Here is a 17,285-nt window from a genome sequence, read left to right as displayed (position 1 = left end):
CCAGTGATTTCACCAAATGCATGAGAGGAGGGGTGGGGTCGCATCCTGGACACGCTCCTGGACACCAAAGCACCCGCTGGCCACCCCTACTCAGCCCCAGTGCCGCATGTGCACAGTGCACATAAAGATGTACGTACGTAGGGGCTCCTGCTTGCGTGTGGGAGCCACGCAGGGCCCCTCAACACTAACGTTGACTGCATGGCCACCAAACGGTATGGCCAGTGGGTCTGCTGGGACCACGGCCTCAGCAGACAGGACAATGTGGAGAGAGTTCCCTCGAAGTGGAGCAAGTACCAAAGTGAAAAGGGATGAAGCTCTGCTGCGCCACCTCGCCTCCGGATTGTCCCCCAAAGAAAGTGTCCTGGAAAACTCTCAGCTGTGAAAGGTCTAAAAATAACCCACCGCTTTCCAAAGTGGAAAGCCTTCGCCGGCTCCAGCCAGTGATCGATCCTGTTATCAAGGGGCAGGTGTGCTCGTTCCCACGTCACTGGGGCTCGGGGCTACTTTTGCTCGGAGCGCTTGGTATAAAAACGGTGGAGGCCACCTCAGCCTCTCCTGGACGTCGTTCACAGGAGTCGCTAGCATGGCTGCCTTGTGGCTTTTATCCTGCCTCGCACTCTTCAGTGCTGCTCAGGGACTGGGTAAGTCTCCACAATGCCCGCGGTTTGGTGCCCCATCTGGGGCGGAGGGCAGGGGGAGAAGGCCTTTCCGTGGCTGTATTATCTGGGCTTGGGTGGATCAAAGTAGTTTGCACGAGCTTGGTAAGAGCGAGATAAACAGCGGGGGCAGCTTCTGGTCTTGTCCTGCTACAGCGGGGTCAAGCTCAGTCCGGGGGGGACCGGCGAATCCATTCAGCAAAGTCAGAAGGCAGGCAAAGATCAGAAGCACACGATTACCCGTCAGGAAGAAGGGCACCCAAATGCACGGTCCGAGGCACAGCCAAATTCAGGCCCAGGCAAGCAGTCCAAAGCAAGCACAATCCAAGGAACGGGACCTGACCAGTAGTCAAGGGCCAGCCGCATGAGAGATCAGTCAGGAGAAGATGCAAGCGTAGGCAACGTCATCGTCTTTGTTTCTTTCACTCCAGAAAACCTGGAGGTGACAGACAGGGGGCTACTTAGGGTTTTATTTACTATTTATCCCATTTCTATCCTGCCCACTAGCCAAAGCTCTCTGGGCAGTTCACAAAAATTAAAACCACCAAGTACAGCATAAAACAATATCAAATATGAAAGCTTAAAACTACAGTATAAACCCAGCATAAACCTAGCAGCAATGCGGAGATTGAAAATACGGATTCAAAACAGCAGAACTAAAAGACTAGAGCGCTAAAATGCTGGGAAAAGAAAAAGGTGCTCTCCTGGCACCGGAAGGTGTATATAACGTAGGTGCCAGGCGAACCTGTCTAGGGAGCTCATTCCACAGCCAAGGTGCCACAGCGGAAAAGGCCCTCTTCCTAGTAGCTAGGACCTCACTTCCTTTGGTGGGGCTCCCTGAGAAGGACCGCTGAAGATGATCTTAGGGTCCAGGCAGGTGTATATGGGAGAAGAGGATCCTTCCGGTTACCTGGCCCCCAGCCGTTTAGGGCTTTGAATGTTAATACCAGCACTTTGAATCGGGCCCAGACATGGCAACTGCGGCAACATAAACGGGTGTCTCACTTAAAAATGCCCCTGAGCGCAGCATGATTTCAAGCGCCCCACATTACCACTCCTCCCCAATCCATGCCTGTGAACAGCCAGTGTGTCCCGGGTACGTGCAGCATTTCCCAGCTTAGAGCAAAGACAGCAAGAGCTGATCGACATGCTCAGGGCGTGGGGAGACACTCACGGTACAGTCCCCAGAGGCAGTGCAGGTGAAAGGGGAGGCACAATCATGGTCTTCAAATATCCGTAAGGTGGTCATGCAGAGGATGGGGCAGAGGTGCTCTGGGTTGCTCCAGAGGGCAGGGCAAGAAGCAATGGGCGGAAGTCACAGGGAAGCAGCTTTTGGCTACAGAGTGGGACCGTTTTCGTAAGAGCGAGGACTGTCTGGCAGCGGGATAGGCTACGGGGGGGGGGGGCGGTTCTCCTCCACTGGGGGTATTTAAACAGAAGCTGGACAGCCATCTGTCAGTCCCTGCCAGCTCTAGGATGCTAATGTTAAAACTCTGTGCACGTTCAAAATGCTGAGCGTGTTAAAACACAAACAAAAAAACACGTAGCACATCAGGGAAAGACGAGGCTGGAACCCTTCTCCCTAACGTGCCTTCCTGACACGCTAACTGTTCGTGGGCATGGCCTGGGGAGAAGGGTAATGTGGGGAGCACTAAACCATGCCATGCTCGGGAGCATTTTAAAGGGACGTACCCATTTATTTAGCTGCAGTTGCCAAATTGGGTGGCGGTGCTGCAGCAGGAGTACGGCCTGAGGGCAGGGCCAAGATGGCTCTCGGCCTCCTGAAGTCGCCCGCTCCTGGCGTAGGTTGAGTTTTAGTCTCGGCAGCATTTGGTGTAGAACCAGGTTGTCCTAGGCACTGCAGGATGGAGAGGCAGACCACCGGCAGGCGTCCGGCTCAAGAGAAAGGGGTCCTGCACAAGTATTTTGACCGGTAGCACCAGGGGCTGTCCGCTTAGAAGCTCCCGAGACAGAGGGAAGGGAGGGAAGAGAGGCCATTGCCTGTGTATTACAACATTCCACTGTTCCAGCACAGAGACCAACAGACACACCAGTCACTTAGCAGCTTGCTTAGGAGCGTCTATCTTTGCCGTGTGACAAGGGGGGAGGTACAGGGGTATAGGGGACCCCTTGACTGCTTTCCTCTCTTGCCATGGGGCCTCAGAGTGAGGGGCTCACTTCCTTTGTTGCTTCCAGGCTGCGGTCTCCCCGCAATCCACCCTGTTGTCTCTGGCTACACCCGCATCGTCAATGGTGAAGAGGCGGTGCCTGGATCATGGCCCTGGCAGGTCTCCTTGCAGGTAAGGGCACTTGGGAAATGATTGGAAACCCATTTGCTTCTTGTGTTTGTTTTCAGTTCTTCTAACAGAGCTTAGCTCTGGAACATCTTTGTGTGGGGGTTAGCACTGAAATATATGAAATAATAATAAAGGGGACAATGTGTTTCTGATCATGTGCAAAATATGCACTTCCCCAATGCCAGGCCTGTGCCCAAACATCTGCCCTTCAAGGGGGGGGGGCAGAATAAGAGACAGAGAAGGGGTGTCTGTGTCCACTTCTGACTCCATCCTTGCCCATTGGAACGTGGGACCCCACCCTGACATAGCCCCAAGGGAATGCAGCTCTCAACGGAGAAATGGTTCCCCGCCACTGTCTGCTCTGACTGACGGCAGGTCTTCAGGGGCCTCTTGTGGGGTGGGGGTTTCCTCTTGCCTGTTCTTGCTGGATCTCATCTTCTCCTTTGGTCGGTCTTCCTTGCAGGACAAGAGCGGGTGGCATTTCTGCGGTGGATCTCTACTCAATAAGGACTGGGTGGTGACCGCTGCTCACTGCGGGATGACGTAAGAACACAGCCCCTCCGGCGTTGTGGAACGGACACAGGAACAAAAAAAACAGGAACGGACGCTTGGGGGGCGCCTAGGTGGGGTGAGGTCATACACCGCCAAGGCTAACAGCTGTGTCAACTGTGTCCCACAGCTGACACCAGTTAGCTCCCCACAACTTATTTATGTATTTATTAAATGTATATCCCTCCTTTCTGCCAAAGTGGCCCTCAAGGCAGCTAGCAGTAATAAAATACGGATTAAAAACTAAATCTTAATTAAAACATAGCATAACAAATTTTTTAAAAAATTAAAAACACAACTATACAAAATAGCTTCCAATCAGTATTGAAGAGATCACCCTATTATTGATTGACTGACTGACTGATTATTTGAAGTATTTTTATGCCAGCCCTCAGCGAAAAAGGCTCTCAGAGTGGTGTATATATAGAATTAATTAAACAGGGCTGTCCCTGCCTGCAGGCTTACAATCTAAAAGGGCGCAACACGCAAGGAAAAAGGGAAGCGGGGGGTAATTCTTTCAGCAGGGCTGGTGGAATGGCCCCGCTGTCCCTCTCATTGTCCTCAGCTCAGCCTGCTGGAATGGCTGCCGGTGGTTCGTTGGCTGCACTCATCAGGACATACGCTCCTGGTGGAGCCTAAGATTTTGGACTTTGGCCCATGATGGGTCAGAATAAGGCCTCCTGTATCGCAGCAGCCGCTCATTAAAACTCCCCGCCAGTAGAACTTAGACAAGAGCCTGCGGAAGGACAACAGAAAGACGGCCGTAAAGCTCCCTTGGCAGAGAGTTTGGGGGCCTGGGAGTGCCCCCTCCCCGAAAGGCCCTCCCTCTCTCATGACCGCGCCAAACATGCCTCCAATGGTGATGGGTCTGAGAGAAGGACCTCCCCAGGAGACCTTTCAAAGCGTGCAGGTTCGTGTGGGAGAAGGCGGCCTTCGAAATAATTGCGTAATTAACCTGTGAGACAAAGCACCAGAAGTGTTGCTGCTGCTGTTCATATTGTTGTCGACATTATTCTAATGAGAACATTTACCGGAGGGGGCAACTTTGCATGGAGGAATGGCAGTGAGAGGAAACGGGGTGCTTAACTCTCCCCCCCACTGCTGTTTTGGCATCCCAAATCCACATCAGCACTGCTTCGCCTCCCCCCGGAGCTCCAGAGACTCAGGAATATATATGACATTCCATGGAGATGGGGGGCCGGGTGAAGGGAAGCAGCTGTGGGGTTCCCAGAGTGGGCAAATGCAGTCAGGGAAAGGGTTACGCTGATTCTCCGCTCAGCATTGTCCCCTCCTGAAGCTGCTTTTTATTTAGAAACAAAAGTCCATTGGGGATTTGTTAGGTGGCTTGGTGTGCCCCCCAGTAGCAAGGTTGTTGCCCCCACTTCTGGTGCGTGTGGGCAACGCACTGCTGCAGGACTGAGCTCCTGGGAGCATCGCATGAAGGATAAAATACAATTCAGCCACCTTTACTATGAAGAAGACCACCAACCGTGTTTTTGGAGTTAAGTTTAGTATTCCAAGAACTGAGTTGCTATATCTTTTTTAAAAAACTACTTTTTATTCTATTTTTTATCTTTATAAATGAAATAAACAATACCAACAACCTAATCATTATCTACAGTTTCCCCACAGTACAGTATTCTTAGGTGGACTCGGCAATAACGAAAAAGGGGGGGGGGAGAAAACAAAAGAAGGAGAAGGAAGAAGAAAGCAAGAAAGAAAATGAAAAAATATAAAGAAGTTACTTAATAGGATTAAATTTAAATGCCATTACACACAAACTTCAAATACCATTCTACTTAAAAGTTATACCTATAACACTGGCAATATTACAATTCAGTACTGCATAGATAATCAACCTTACATTTCAGTATCATATCATCAGTCTTACAGCAAGGAAGCAGGCTTACATTTCCAATAACCATGTATTGCCCTTCAATTAACATATAATAGTACAACTTAACAATTTAATCGGCCAAAAATATTACTAACCAAAGTCTCATAATAATGTTAGTAATAATAATAAAAAGGAAGGAAATTAAAAAGGATAAGTAATAATAATAACAAATCACTAATAATTTTTTTTACTCTTATATAATAATAAAGCTTATAATCAACCTTACAACAATCACTGATGTATTTTGTACTAGATATATAAATGAATGTGCACATTTCTATACACCCTCAGACAGTAGATTTAAGTACACTCTATCATATCAATTTTAAAGAGAAAGGATTTAAAAGAAAAGAACAAAAGAGAAAACTGAGTTGCTATATCAAGGGGAAACCACTTTGCCAGAGGTTTTTCTGCGAGCCTGTTAAAATATACTTTGCACACCTGTAGTGTAAGAACAAAAAAGCGCTCCTGGCAATAGCTCAGTTGTCTTGGTCGATAAATGTCGATAAATCCAAGCTGCTAAACAGCCCAGATGTGAGGCCTTGCAAGCTGACCTTGCAAAGCCTCGGCTCCTTTGTCAGCAGAGTGAACAGAAAGGGGCCTTTGCTCCCAGCTCCAGGACTCTTTCCTGTGTAATGCAGAGGTTGCCCACACACCCTGTGGGGGTGACACCAAACCTTCAAGGAGCAAAGGGCTGGCTGTGTCTGATCTCGTCTGTTCTCGGAAGCTAAGCAGGGCCTGCCCTGGTTAGTACCTGGATGAGAGACCGCCTGGGAATCAGGCTTCCTGCACTGAGCAGGGGGTTGGACTCGATGGCCTTGTAGGCCCCTTCCAACCCTATGTTTCCATGATATTCTATGACCTCGCTTCCTTTTTTTGACAGCTTTTGCTTGCTTTTTCCAGCACCTCCAAGGTTGTTGTGCTTGGTGAACATGACCGCAGCTCCCCGGTGGAGAAAATTCAGAAGTTGGCTGTTGAGAAGGTTGGTGAAGCAGCTTGGCCACTAGACACTCGCTGGCAGTGGTGTAGGGGTAAATGCTGGCGTGCAGGCGTGCATCAGGACAGGCCCCATCACAACATCCCCAAGGAGCGTAAAAAAGGAAGTCAGTGGTGTTGATCCGTGGGTGTGTTTGTGGGTGTGTACTCAGGGGTGGCCCCTTAGAGTTAAGGTGAGTCACAAAATTAAACAAGGTTCTGCCCTGATCAGCTTCAAAATTCCACTGCTTATAAAAATGAACCTTCTCAGCTAATAGCGTGGAACGTGGCATCCACGATCTACTTGATGAGTTCTACCACTGTGCAAAATTTCAAAGTGATACGATACAAATTGCTGTAGGTACAGCCAGTTTAAAAAGTGCTGAAAATGAGCACATTCGTCCTTTTAACTCCAAGCTGCGGCTAGGCATGTCATATATTTCCTTCAAAATTGGGTGGGAACCACTGATGTACATAATTCAGGCATGTTGAGGAGGTGTGCCTTGCATCGGTTTTGTGAAGTTCTGAGCAGTGTTTCAAATGTTATAGTGGTTCTCCTGCCCCATGAAAGCCTACGGCAGCAACTGCTGGCAAAGTTATATTGGGCATGCTCAGTTTCACTCTGAAGCTAGAACGCTGGCCATAGTCCAGTGTTTTCAGAGGAATTCTGTTACAGAGGGCTTCCGTGTGCAAAGTCGATCTCTTCATTATGGAATGTGACCTTACAAGGTGAGGCTACATGTTACTACACAGATTGGGACCCCAGCATGGAGAAGGGCTAAGGGGGACTTTAACCCTCCCCCCGCCCATGTTCCCAAACCTGGATGAGGCCCCTATGTCTCTAATTTCCATTGCCAAAAAGGCATCCAGTTGTAATGTAAATTGCAGGCCTAGGGGAAAGGGTTAAAGCCCCCTACCCACCACTCTATGGGGTCCCTTGAGTCAAAAAGAAGAAAAAAACAACCGCTAGCTACATCTCTAAAGGAACATGCAGTTTGACCCTCAGAGAATTTGGGAGGGGTTGGGTGGAATGCACAGGTGGGGAGAACTGAAGGGTCAGGCCTCATACCACCTTTTTGAAAGCAGAAATGCAGTACAAGGCCCTCAGGCATTGCTCTTCACTTCTGTGTGGTGAGAAAAGGGCATGCAAGGATCGTGTTTCACATGTCACACCGAATGTCTGTTCACTCTTTAGGTCAGCACATTAAGACGGTTGTGAGAATCTAGCCCTGTTCAGCCATTCCATCGTGTGTCAGCTCTACACATGAGGAAAGAAAGCAGGGCTGAGCTCCTCAGTTCCACCCCCTGCCTCACCATTCTCATTACTTTCTATATGTGGAGCGTGACCGTCTGCGGATGTTCCGTGGCAGATCTCCCTGAGATTTGAGATTCCTGATTCTTGAAAGGGAATCATAATTACTCTCTTATTGGTTGAGCAACCCCCACCAGTCTGATGTCATTCACTCTAATCCCCCTACCCCACCCGGAAGTATGTTCCTGTGAAGTGGCTTAGAATGGTACGGTGCACTCATTCGTGGAGCCCTGTGTGCACCAAAGCCGATTCCTTGAAAAATCCAGGTGAGCCACCAGGTTAAGACCTTCTGTTGTCATGGAGATCCTCCCCCCCGCGCAGGACAACATGGGGCATCTTTGCTGGACCCAGACACACCATCCTCCCTATCTGGATTAAAGGCTGAAAGACCTTTTGTCCTCCTTTTTGGTGATGCATTTCCTCTTCTTTGGCAATTCATAAATGCCCGCCCTCATCTAGGGATGCTGGAGGAATCTGCTGTGGACTCAGATGAGGTCGGATTCTCTGGAGTCCACAGAAGACTGGCTGCACTCACCTCCGCATGCTCAAGAGCTCCCACGGGGCAGCTCTCCAGCTTTCTAAAAAATGCAATAGGCTAATGGCAGCTGCCATTAGCTTAATGCAGGAAAATTACAGCTGTAAATGGCACAGTGTATGCCATTTGCGGCCATAAAGCACTTACTTTTACATAAATAAAGCCATTAACAGCTGCAGTTTATGTGAAAGTAAGTGCTTTACGGCCACAAACGGCGTAAAATATGCAATTTACTGCTGCAATTTTCCCACGATCGCGTCTTTTAGTAAGCTGGAGAGCCACTCTGCCAGCTCCAGAGGGCGCGGCGGGGCCCCAGAGAAATCCGCAGGGCCCCAAGCAGCCTGAATTGCCCCACAGTGGAGACCCCCAGATCAGACGTTGGGGGATTCGCCCATCCCTAACCTCGTCTGGTCTGAAGACGAGGGACCCTAAGGAGGGGAGCAGGCCGGGCCCTTGAAGTAGCCCATCAACAGCTAACACCTGCAAAAAAGAAAGAGCAGGCACATCCAGGTCACAGTCTTCCCGTAAGGGCACTGTATTTATAGTAAGTATTTCTAAATGTGCATATATGCGTATAAATTGGAATATGCACATTTTATGCAAAGCTATGTTTGTGTTCTGGGTGATGCGTTTCCTCTTTTTTGGGGGATACATGAAGAACACCCAAAAGAAAGGAATTAGGAGCATTCTGATGAGACAACACGCTCCCCCCGGACTTCGCCCGCTGTATCCTGTTTGCAGCACTCACAATTTCTCTCTCTCTCTCTCTCCCACACCAGGTCTTCACCCACCCAGAGTGGGACCCAGTTGCTATCAACAATGACATCGCCCTCATCAAGCTGGCCACCCCTGCTGAGATGAGCCCCACCGTGTCCCCCGTGTGCCTGACAGATGCCGTGGATCTGTTCAAGAGCGGAGACCTTTGTGTCACCACCGGCTGGGGCAGGACACGCTACAACGGTGGGTCTGGCAGGGGCTTGCATGTCACAAGAAGAGAGCTGCCCCCCCCACTTTTTGCCTCCATCTTGGGTTGAAAGAGAGGCGCAGGTTGCAGCAGGAAGAGGAGGCACATCTCGGCTATTGTGCATCTCCAGCCTTCCTAGTGACCCCTAGAGATGTCCCCTGGTGAGGAGGCAGATAGTCGCAGAAGGTGTGAGGAAGTGGTGTCTCTGCTGGGCTGTGCTGTGCGGTAAATAGACTTCTTTCTGCTGTCCAAACCATCATGTGGAAAAAACAAGCCCCGCAGACAAAAGCAGGCAGCCATCCTGCAGGTGCGACATAGCGACATACCGAGCTAGCGAGATAGGGGAGGTGTAGGTGCTGCCGACAAAACCGCTATTTCGATTTAACACTTTAGTTTTTTTAAAGAAGTTAGAGGCTGCCCGGAGCACACCTATACTGTGTGGGGACGGCCACCAGAGTTTAGTTGGAGGCAAGGTGGAGTAAATGCCATGAGGTAGCACAGACCTCTGACGGCCAGCCCTGAAATTGCAGAAACAGCGGGGAAACACAGGCGGGGAAAACACTGGGGAAAACCCCCTTGACTGGGGTCAGTGAGGTGAAAGACATATCCCTGGGCAGGGCTATCATGCTGGAATAAATGTGGAGGGTGGTGCACACCACAACGGAAGCACAGGGAAGCTGACCTAAGGAAAACAATCGGACTAAAAGTAGCCTCAGAAGACCTGGTTTTTCGGCACGAAACTCCAGAGTGGCTGCGAGATGGGCCCAACGTCATCCGTCCCTAGCGACACCCAAACGCAGCCAGCTCGGAGTAAGGTGCTTGTGGAGACACCCCCCTGGAGAAAATAGGAACCTGTTTTTCTCCAAGAAGATTCTCGTGCTGCTTGAATACTTCTTCCGAAAACAAAGCGGAGCAGTTCAATGGCCCATGGAGCCTCCTTCAAAGGTGGCTTTGTTCCATCACCCTTGAAAATTGTGGGTGTTGCTACAAACCCAGGAAAGCATGCTGGCCCCAGCTGTACAACTGGCCACAGTCGTTTGCACCCACAAGGAGAGAGGAGTTTACTGCACATGTATTGTTGCTGCTATTCTTATTACACCATCAGTGTGCACGGCAGTTTACAGAGTAAAACAGGACAGGTCCCCGCCACAATGGCCTTGCAATCTGAAATCCAACTCAGGGGAGATGACAGGGGAGGGGCAGGGGAGAGAAGGCGGAGGCGGAAACCGGGAGGTGACGGCGGAGGTGTGGTTGCAGCCGGTGCTTAGGCGTAGTTACAGGTGGGCAGGGGAACTCTGGCATGGTGCCAGAGGCCTCACAGCACAGGTGGGTTTTGCGGAGGGCCCCGAAGGCGGTATGAGAAAGGGCAGCCCTGCCTTTCAGTTCCAAGCCTGCAGGGCAGCAAGGGAGACGGATCAGGGCAGCCCTCCCCAACCTGCTGCCCTCCCGGTGTGTTGGACTGCAACTCCCAGTGTCCACAGCCAGCAATCCATAGTGGGAGGGCACCAGGTTGGGGAAGCTGGAGCAGAGACTCTGGGGGTAATTGTGGGTTGGAGATGTTCTTCCAAGCAAGGACGATCCCACTGTGGGCACATCTAGCGGACAGTGGGCGTACCAGTTCCTGATTTGATCCTGTCTCCTGCAGCTTTCAACACCCCCAGCAAGCTGCAGCAAACTGCCCTGCCCCTGCTGTCCAACGAGAAGTGCAAGGAATACTGGGGCAGCAACATCTCTGACCTGATGATCTGCGCGGGGGCAGCCGGCTCCTCTTCGTGCATGGTGAGCGCCCCGAGCCCCCTCCCAGAAAGCCCAGAACTGCCCCGCCCCCTCATCGCTACTTCCTCGGAGAACCGCGGGTGGTTGGCGCCACAGCAAAGGAAGGTCACATTCGTCTCTCAAGTCTGGCCGTTGCTTCAATTGGCTTAGTATTGCCTGCACTGACTGGCAGTGGCTCTCCACATTCTCGCCTATGGGTCTCCCCTAGCCCTGTCTGGAGATGCCAGGGGTCGGTCTGTCTATGTGTGCACCCCTGCTTTCCACCAAGGCAGTGTACAACAATATGGATAAAAACTACAACCAGTGTTTTATTGTCATCAAAACAAGTAACACACAGTCAGATTCATGCTGGAGGCAGGCCACGGTTATGACAGTTGCAAGCCGGGTTTGGGGACAGGTTTCCCTTCCCACAGTGCGCGCACACACTCTTCATTTTTCTGGCTGTTGCCTCGATTTCAGACCAGTTTGACAGGTTTTTGAAACTGCACAGAACTCTGCAAAACTCATTTACCAGAAGTAGCAGACGACTGTACATACCGCAAGCAGCAATCTCTCCTTCAAGCCTCTGCCTGCTTCTCCCACACCTGCCTAAGCTATGCCTTGGATCAGTTGATAAACAGATAAAAGGGTCAACCTTCTGTTCCTACTATTTACCATTTTATGCTGTTGGCGGGGCGGGGGAGTGTTGCATGATTATGTTCCCCCAAGGTTGCTTCCACACGTATGCCCTTTTCTCTGGAATTGTCCTCCCTTCTTTTGTCTCTTTTTACAGAGAATCCAGAGATCACAGTTGCCAGTTCATTGCATTTCAGTCTTTGCTTTTTGTAATAAATCACCGTTGCTGCACCAGCCTGACCACAAAATGTAGCTGGACATTTAATGTGATATTGAAGGTTAATTTGCTTTTCCAAACTTCTCGCCTTGGTGAATTGCCTTCTTCTGTCAGCAATTTCTTTAGTATAATCAGGAAAGAGCATAATCTTGACATTTGCTGGTCCCCACCAAAGCTCACCTTGTTCTCTTGCCAGACGCATAAGATAATTTTTTGTAGAGACGCGTGAAAATTGAACAATAACAGTCCCAAAAGGCCCTTTAGTGCCACATATTGAACCAGGAACACAATATGCATGCTCAATATCAAGTAAAAAATCAGATGGTAAACCAAATAGCTCATGCAGATGTTTATCCATAAATTCAGCCAAACCTATATTGGTAGCTACGTCTTTAATACCTAGGATGCATAGATTTGCTCTATGTGTGAAGGCCTCCAGTTGAGAAATTCGAGCAGACAAAATATTATGCGAAGCTTCCATGGCAGTTTCATGAGCAGTAACCCGATTTTCAAGAGCATTAACCTTCGATTCCGTCTTTTGAAAAGAGATATTAATTAAATCCACAGCCCTCTGAAGGGCAATGGTTGAGTCCTGAATTGTTTGAAGTTTCTTTGACTGCTCTGGTAGCTGAGAAGACATAGTCTTTATCAAAGCAAGCAACTCCGCTCCATCTCTGGCATTTCTAGAAACCTTTGCCAGAGGAGCAATTGAAGGGGAAGTGGCATTCTCAAGCCTTTCTTTTTTTCCTTTGGTACTGCCATCCTCCACTTTCAAAAGCACAACAAGCAAGTATAATTGCAGAAACAAAAAACAAACACTTAAGCAGATTTAATTACAAGTCCTCAAATATTTCTGGTAGTTTGAATTCAGAAATACTATTTGGAGCCGTGTGTCCAAACGTTTGTCTCCTAATTGCTTAGGAGTTTCAAGCAGCGTTCAGTAGATGATACTCTGGCGTCTAACCTTAGATTCCAGCCCCTCTGTTTCTCCGCAGAAGCAGCTGTTCTTCCAAGATTTCATTCGGATGGTACTGCAAGGTTCCCCTTTAAATTCCAGGGGAAGATAAAAAGGTTTCCCAACCTTTTCATAGCTGTTTGAGATAAGCAACCTGCGGAGCTCCGCAAGTCACTGCAGGATGACATGGCTCCAACTGGATGTTCCCCGCAACAAGTTCTAAACTGTTATTTTTGTGCTTCCAGGGTGACTCTGGGGGACCCCTCGTGTGCCAGAAGGAAGGTGTTTGGCAGCTGGTGGGCATCGTGTCTTGGGGCAGCAGCCGCTGCTCAGTCACCACCCCAGCCGTGTATGCTCGCGTCAGCAAGCTCCGCACATGGGCCGAAGAAATCATGGCCAATAACTGAGCCAAGCGGCCGGAGGATCAATAAAATCTGTTTCTCCTTCATGAGTGTCCTGTTCATGCTTTATTCCTGCCACACAACACAACACATCCATCCCAGGCCTTTGCTGCCCTGCCAGTCTCCCAAATTGGTGGGAGATTCAGGACACATAAAAGGAAGTCCTTCTTCACACAGCACATAGTTAAGCCATGGAGTTTGCTACCACAGGATGTAGTGATGGTCACCAATGGATGGCTTTAAAAGGGGGCTGGACAAATTCCTGGAGGAGAAGCCTACTAGTCTTGATGGCTATGTGCTGCCTCCAGTACCAGAGGCGGTGAGCCTGTGTGCACCAGTTGCTGGGGAACATGGGGGGGGTGCTCTTGCTGTCATTCCCTGCTTGTGGGTTCCTGGTCGATAGCTGGTTGGTCACTGTGTGAACAGAATGCTGGACTAGATGGACCCTTGGTCTGATCCAATATGGCTCTTCTTATGTTCTTATGTTCTTACTTGGACAGCCCTTCAGACAGAGAATACAGGTTCAAAATAAGGGACAGTCCTCTGTAAAAGAGGACGCATGGCCACCCTAGCTGAGATGTGTGGAATTTAAACATGGAATTTTAAACACAATTTTGCTCCCAAAAAAACCCTGATCCCTAGGGGCCATGAGCTGTTTGAAGGGAACGTAGGAAAAGATAGGGTCTCTTCTCTTGCCAGACACATAAGATAAATTTTTGTAGAGACTCATGAAAATTGAACAATAACAGTCCCAAAAGTCCCTTTAGTGCTACGTTTTGAACCAGGAACACGATATGCATGCTCAATATCAAGTAGAAATTATGAGGAGCTTCCATGGCAGTTTCATGAGCATTAACCCGATTTTTGGGGGCATTAACCTTCGATTCCATCTTCTGAAAAGAGATATTAATTAAATCCACAGCCCCTTGAAGGGCAATGATTGAGTTCTGAATTGCTTCAAGCTTCTTCGACTGCACTGATAGCTGAGAAGACATAGTTTTTATCAAAGCGGGCAACTCCTCTTCATCTCCAGCATTTCTAGAAACCTTTGCCGAGGGAGTAATGGGGGGCGGGGGATTGACATTCCCAAGCCTTTCTTTTTTTCCTTTGGTACTGCCATCCTCCGCTTTCAAAAGCACAACAAGGCAAGCAAGTATAATTGCAGAAAAACAAACATGTAAGCAGATTTAATTGCAAGTCCTCAGATACTGCTGGTAGTTTAAATGGAGAAATTCCTTTGGAGCTGTCTGTCCTTATGTCTCCTAATTGCTGAGGAGTTTCAAACAGTGTTCAGTAGATGATACTCCAGCATCTAACCTTAGATTCCAGCCCCTCAGTTTCTCCACAGAAGCAGCTGTTCTTCCAAGATTTCATCCGGATGGTACTGTAGGCTTCCCCTTTTAATTTCAGGGGAAGATAAAAAGGTTTCTCAACCATCTCCCCACTGTTTGAGATAAGCAACCCGCGAAGCTCCGCAAGTTGCTGCCAGGACAACATGGCTCCGACAGGATGTTTCACCAATGTTGGCAGTTTTATTCTCAGTCCCTTTTCTAGTTATGCCTAACATGGAGTTTGCCTTTTTTACAGCGGCTGCACACTGGGCTGACATCTTCATTGAGCTGTCCACCACAACCCCAAGATCTCTTTCCTGGTTGGTCATTGCTAGCTCAGATCCCACAGCCCTCAACATGTCTGAATGTGGCTAGCAACAAAGTCAGGCTTACGGGCCTTGTCAGTGGCTCAAGCCAGCCTGTCACCCTCACCTGCTCAAAGACAGCTGTGACCACTGTAAACTCTGGATGCCAGTTCTGCTTGTGACTGACTGATCCTCTAGGGTGGCCAGATGTTCTGCTTTTCAGAGGACAGACCTCTATTCGAAGGTGTCGTCTATCTGATGGACTGTCCGGTCCAAGTCTGGGTTGAAGTCAAAGAACCCTAAGGAGGGAGAGCAGGCCAGAGCCTTGAAGTTGCCCATGCGTGTGCACACACATGCAAATGTTATGCACATTGGTGTCCCCTTTTGTTCTCTTTCGTGGCAGTGCATAAGTGGCCACCCTGCTGGACACTGTCTCTTTCTTTCCCACTCCTGGTTTGTGACAAGGCAAAATAGCAACATTAATACAGCAATCTACATCTTCGGGGGAATTTGAGCCAAAGTAGCAAATATTGCCACAATTTACATACAAAATTTAAAACATTTTTAAACCATCAACAATAAAAATCCTGGGACCCATTCGAACATTTATTATGAGCTGTCAAATGCCTGGGAGTAGAAGTAAGTCTTAATGTGCTGCTGAAAAGATGGCAATGTTGGCATCAGGCAGACCTCACTGGGGAAGGCGGTCCACAATGAAGGGGAGGGGGGGTCCCCTTTTTTTGCCATGATAGGCTACGTCCCTTTTTTTACCGTGATAGCCTGTCACGTTTAAATATTTACGTAGCCTATCACGGCAAAAAAAAAGGGGAATGCAAATGGCGGCAGCTACAGCAGCCGCCATTTCCATTCCCTTTTTTAGCTGTGATAGGCTACATAAATATTTACGTAAATACTTCCCCGTAGCCACCGCCATTTGCGTTCCCTTTTTTTTGCTGTGATAGGCTACTTAAATATCGTACGTGATAGGCTACGTAAATATTTACCCGTAGCCTATCACTGCCTCCGCAGGGACGCCAATGGCGTCCCTGCGTTAGCCATAATAGGCTAACCCTGCCGTGACCCTCCTGCACTAAATGCCCTTTGTTCCATTTTTAAATCAATCGTAGGGATGTCAGAGAATTCCACCACGGATCTCGGGGAGGCCAAATGCCAGTGCATTTGGCCCCCCGAAATCGGTGGTGGAACGGTCTGCCAACCCCCCCCCCCACCACACCCGGGACGGGACTTACCTTGGGTGGATCTTCCTGGCGGCGGCGGCAACTCCGCCGGCGGTTCGGCGGCGGCGGCTGTGGCGGCCGGTCTTCCAACCGGCTGCTGCCGCCGCCATTTCCAGTGAAAAAAAATTAAAAAACGTGACAGGCTACGTAAATATTTACGTAGCCTATCACAGCTGATTTAAAAGAAAAAAAAATGCGCGTACACAACTGGCGGCGTCCATGGGTGCCGCCATTTGCGTTCCTTATTTTGGCACGTCTTAGTCTACGTAAACATTTACATAGACTAAAACGGCGAAAATAAGGGGAACGCAAATAGCGTAAGACGTGCCAAAATAAGGAACGCAAATGGCGGCACCCATGGGCGCTGCCATTTGCGTAAGCGTGTGTTTTTTTTTTCTTTTAAATCAGCCGTGATAGGCTACGTAAAGATTTACGTAGCCTATCACGGCTGACTGCAGGGACGCAAACGGCGGCGGCTACGGCCGTCGCCATTTGCGTCCCTGCTAGCCAGTGGACGGATGTTCGGGCGCTGGCGGAGCCAGCCGGCGGCTCCGCAGAATACCTGTGGAGCAGAGCCGGCCGGCCAGGAATCGGGGGGAAGAACGGAGCGCCTCCCCCCCCCCACGAATGTCACCCTTCGAAAAGGTCATCTTTTTTCCAAACTGAAAAGGGGAGTAAAGGGGGACATGATAGAAGAGTATAACAGTGTTTCCATTCCCTGCTCTCTATCCCAGTGTACTGCGGGGCTTTCTGTAGTTGAATTCAAGCCATATTGTGGGACATTCTGTAGTTCCTCAGGAACTCATCTAAGGCTTCCTCCTGAATAAGAAAATTGGTCATGGCAAACAAGCATCACCAGAGGCTGCCCAGTATATTTTGGGCTGGTGAATGCATTGGGGGCTGCGTTCAAAGACCCCCCCCCAGTGAATTCACCAAATGCATGAGAGGAGGGGTGGGGTCGCATCCTGGACACGCTCCTGGACACCAAAGCACCCGCTGGCCACCCCTACTCAGCCCCAGTATCACATGTGCACAGTGCACATAAAGATGTACGTACGTAGGGGTTCCTGCTTGCGTGTGGGAGCCACGCAGGGCCCCTCAACACTAACGTTGACTGCATGGCCACCAAACGGTATGGCCGGTATGGTGGGTCTGCTGGGACCTCAGCCTCAGCAGACAGGACAATGTGGAGAGGGTTCCCTCGAAGTGGAGCAAGTACCAAAGTGAAAAGGGATGAAGCTCTGCTGCGCCACCTTGCCTCC

The 17,285-nt window shown here is 49.6% G+C and overlaps 1 protein-coding gene across 1 annotated transcript; it reads left to right on the top strand.

Annotated features, from left to right (window-relative positions):
- Positions 1 to 555: 555 nt before the first annotated feature.
- On the top strand, positions 556 to 13,198 carry LOC146339108 (chymotrypsinogen A-like). The gene is made up of 7 exons (XM_084812462.1): positions 556 to 641; positions 2,853 to 2,956; positions 3,417 to 3,496; positions 6,303 to 6,381; positions 9,001 to 9,181; positions 10,831 to 10,964; positions 12,994 to 13,198. The coding sequence occupies exons 1-7, from the start codon at positions 584 to 586 to the stop codon at positions 13,153 to 13,155; spliced, it is 798 nt and encodes a 265-aa protein (XP_084668588.1). The 5' UTR covers positions 556 to 583; the 3' UTR covers positions 13,156 to 13,198.
- The last annotated feature ends 4,087 nt before the right edge of the window (positions 13,199 to 17,285 follow it).

This window comes from Heloderma suspectum, chromosome 8, assembly GCF_057233095.1.
Source record: "Heloderma suspectum isolate Gila_16-S chromosome 8, 16-S_ref, whole genome shotgun sequence".
Lineage (NCBI taxonomy): Eukaryota > Metazoa > Chordata > Lepidosauria > Squamata > Helodermatidae > Heloderma > Heloderma suspectum.
This window is presented reverse-complemented; position numbering and strand designations above follow the sequence as displayed.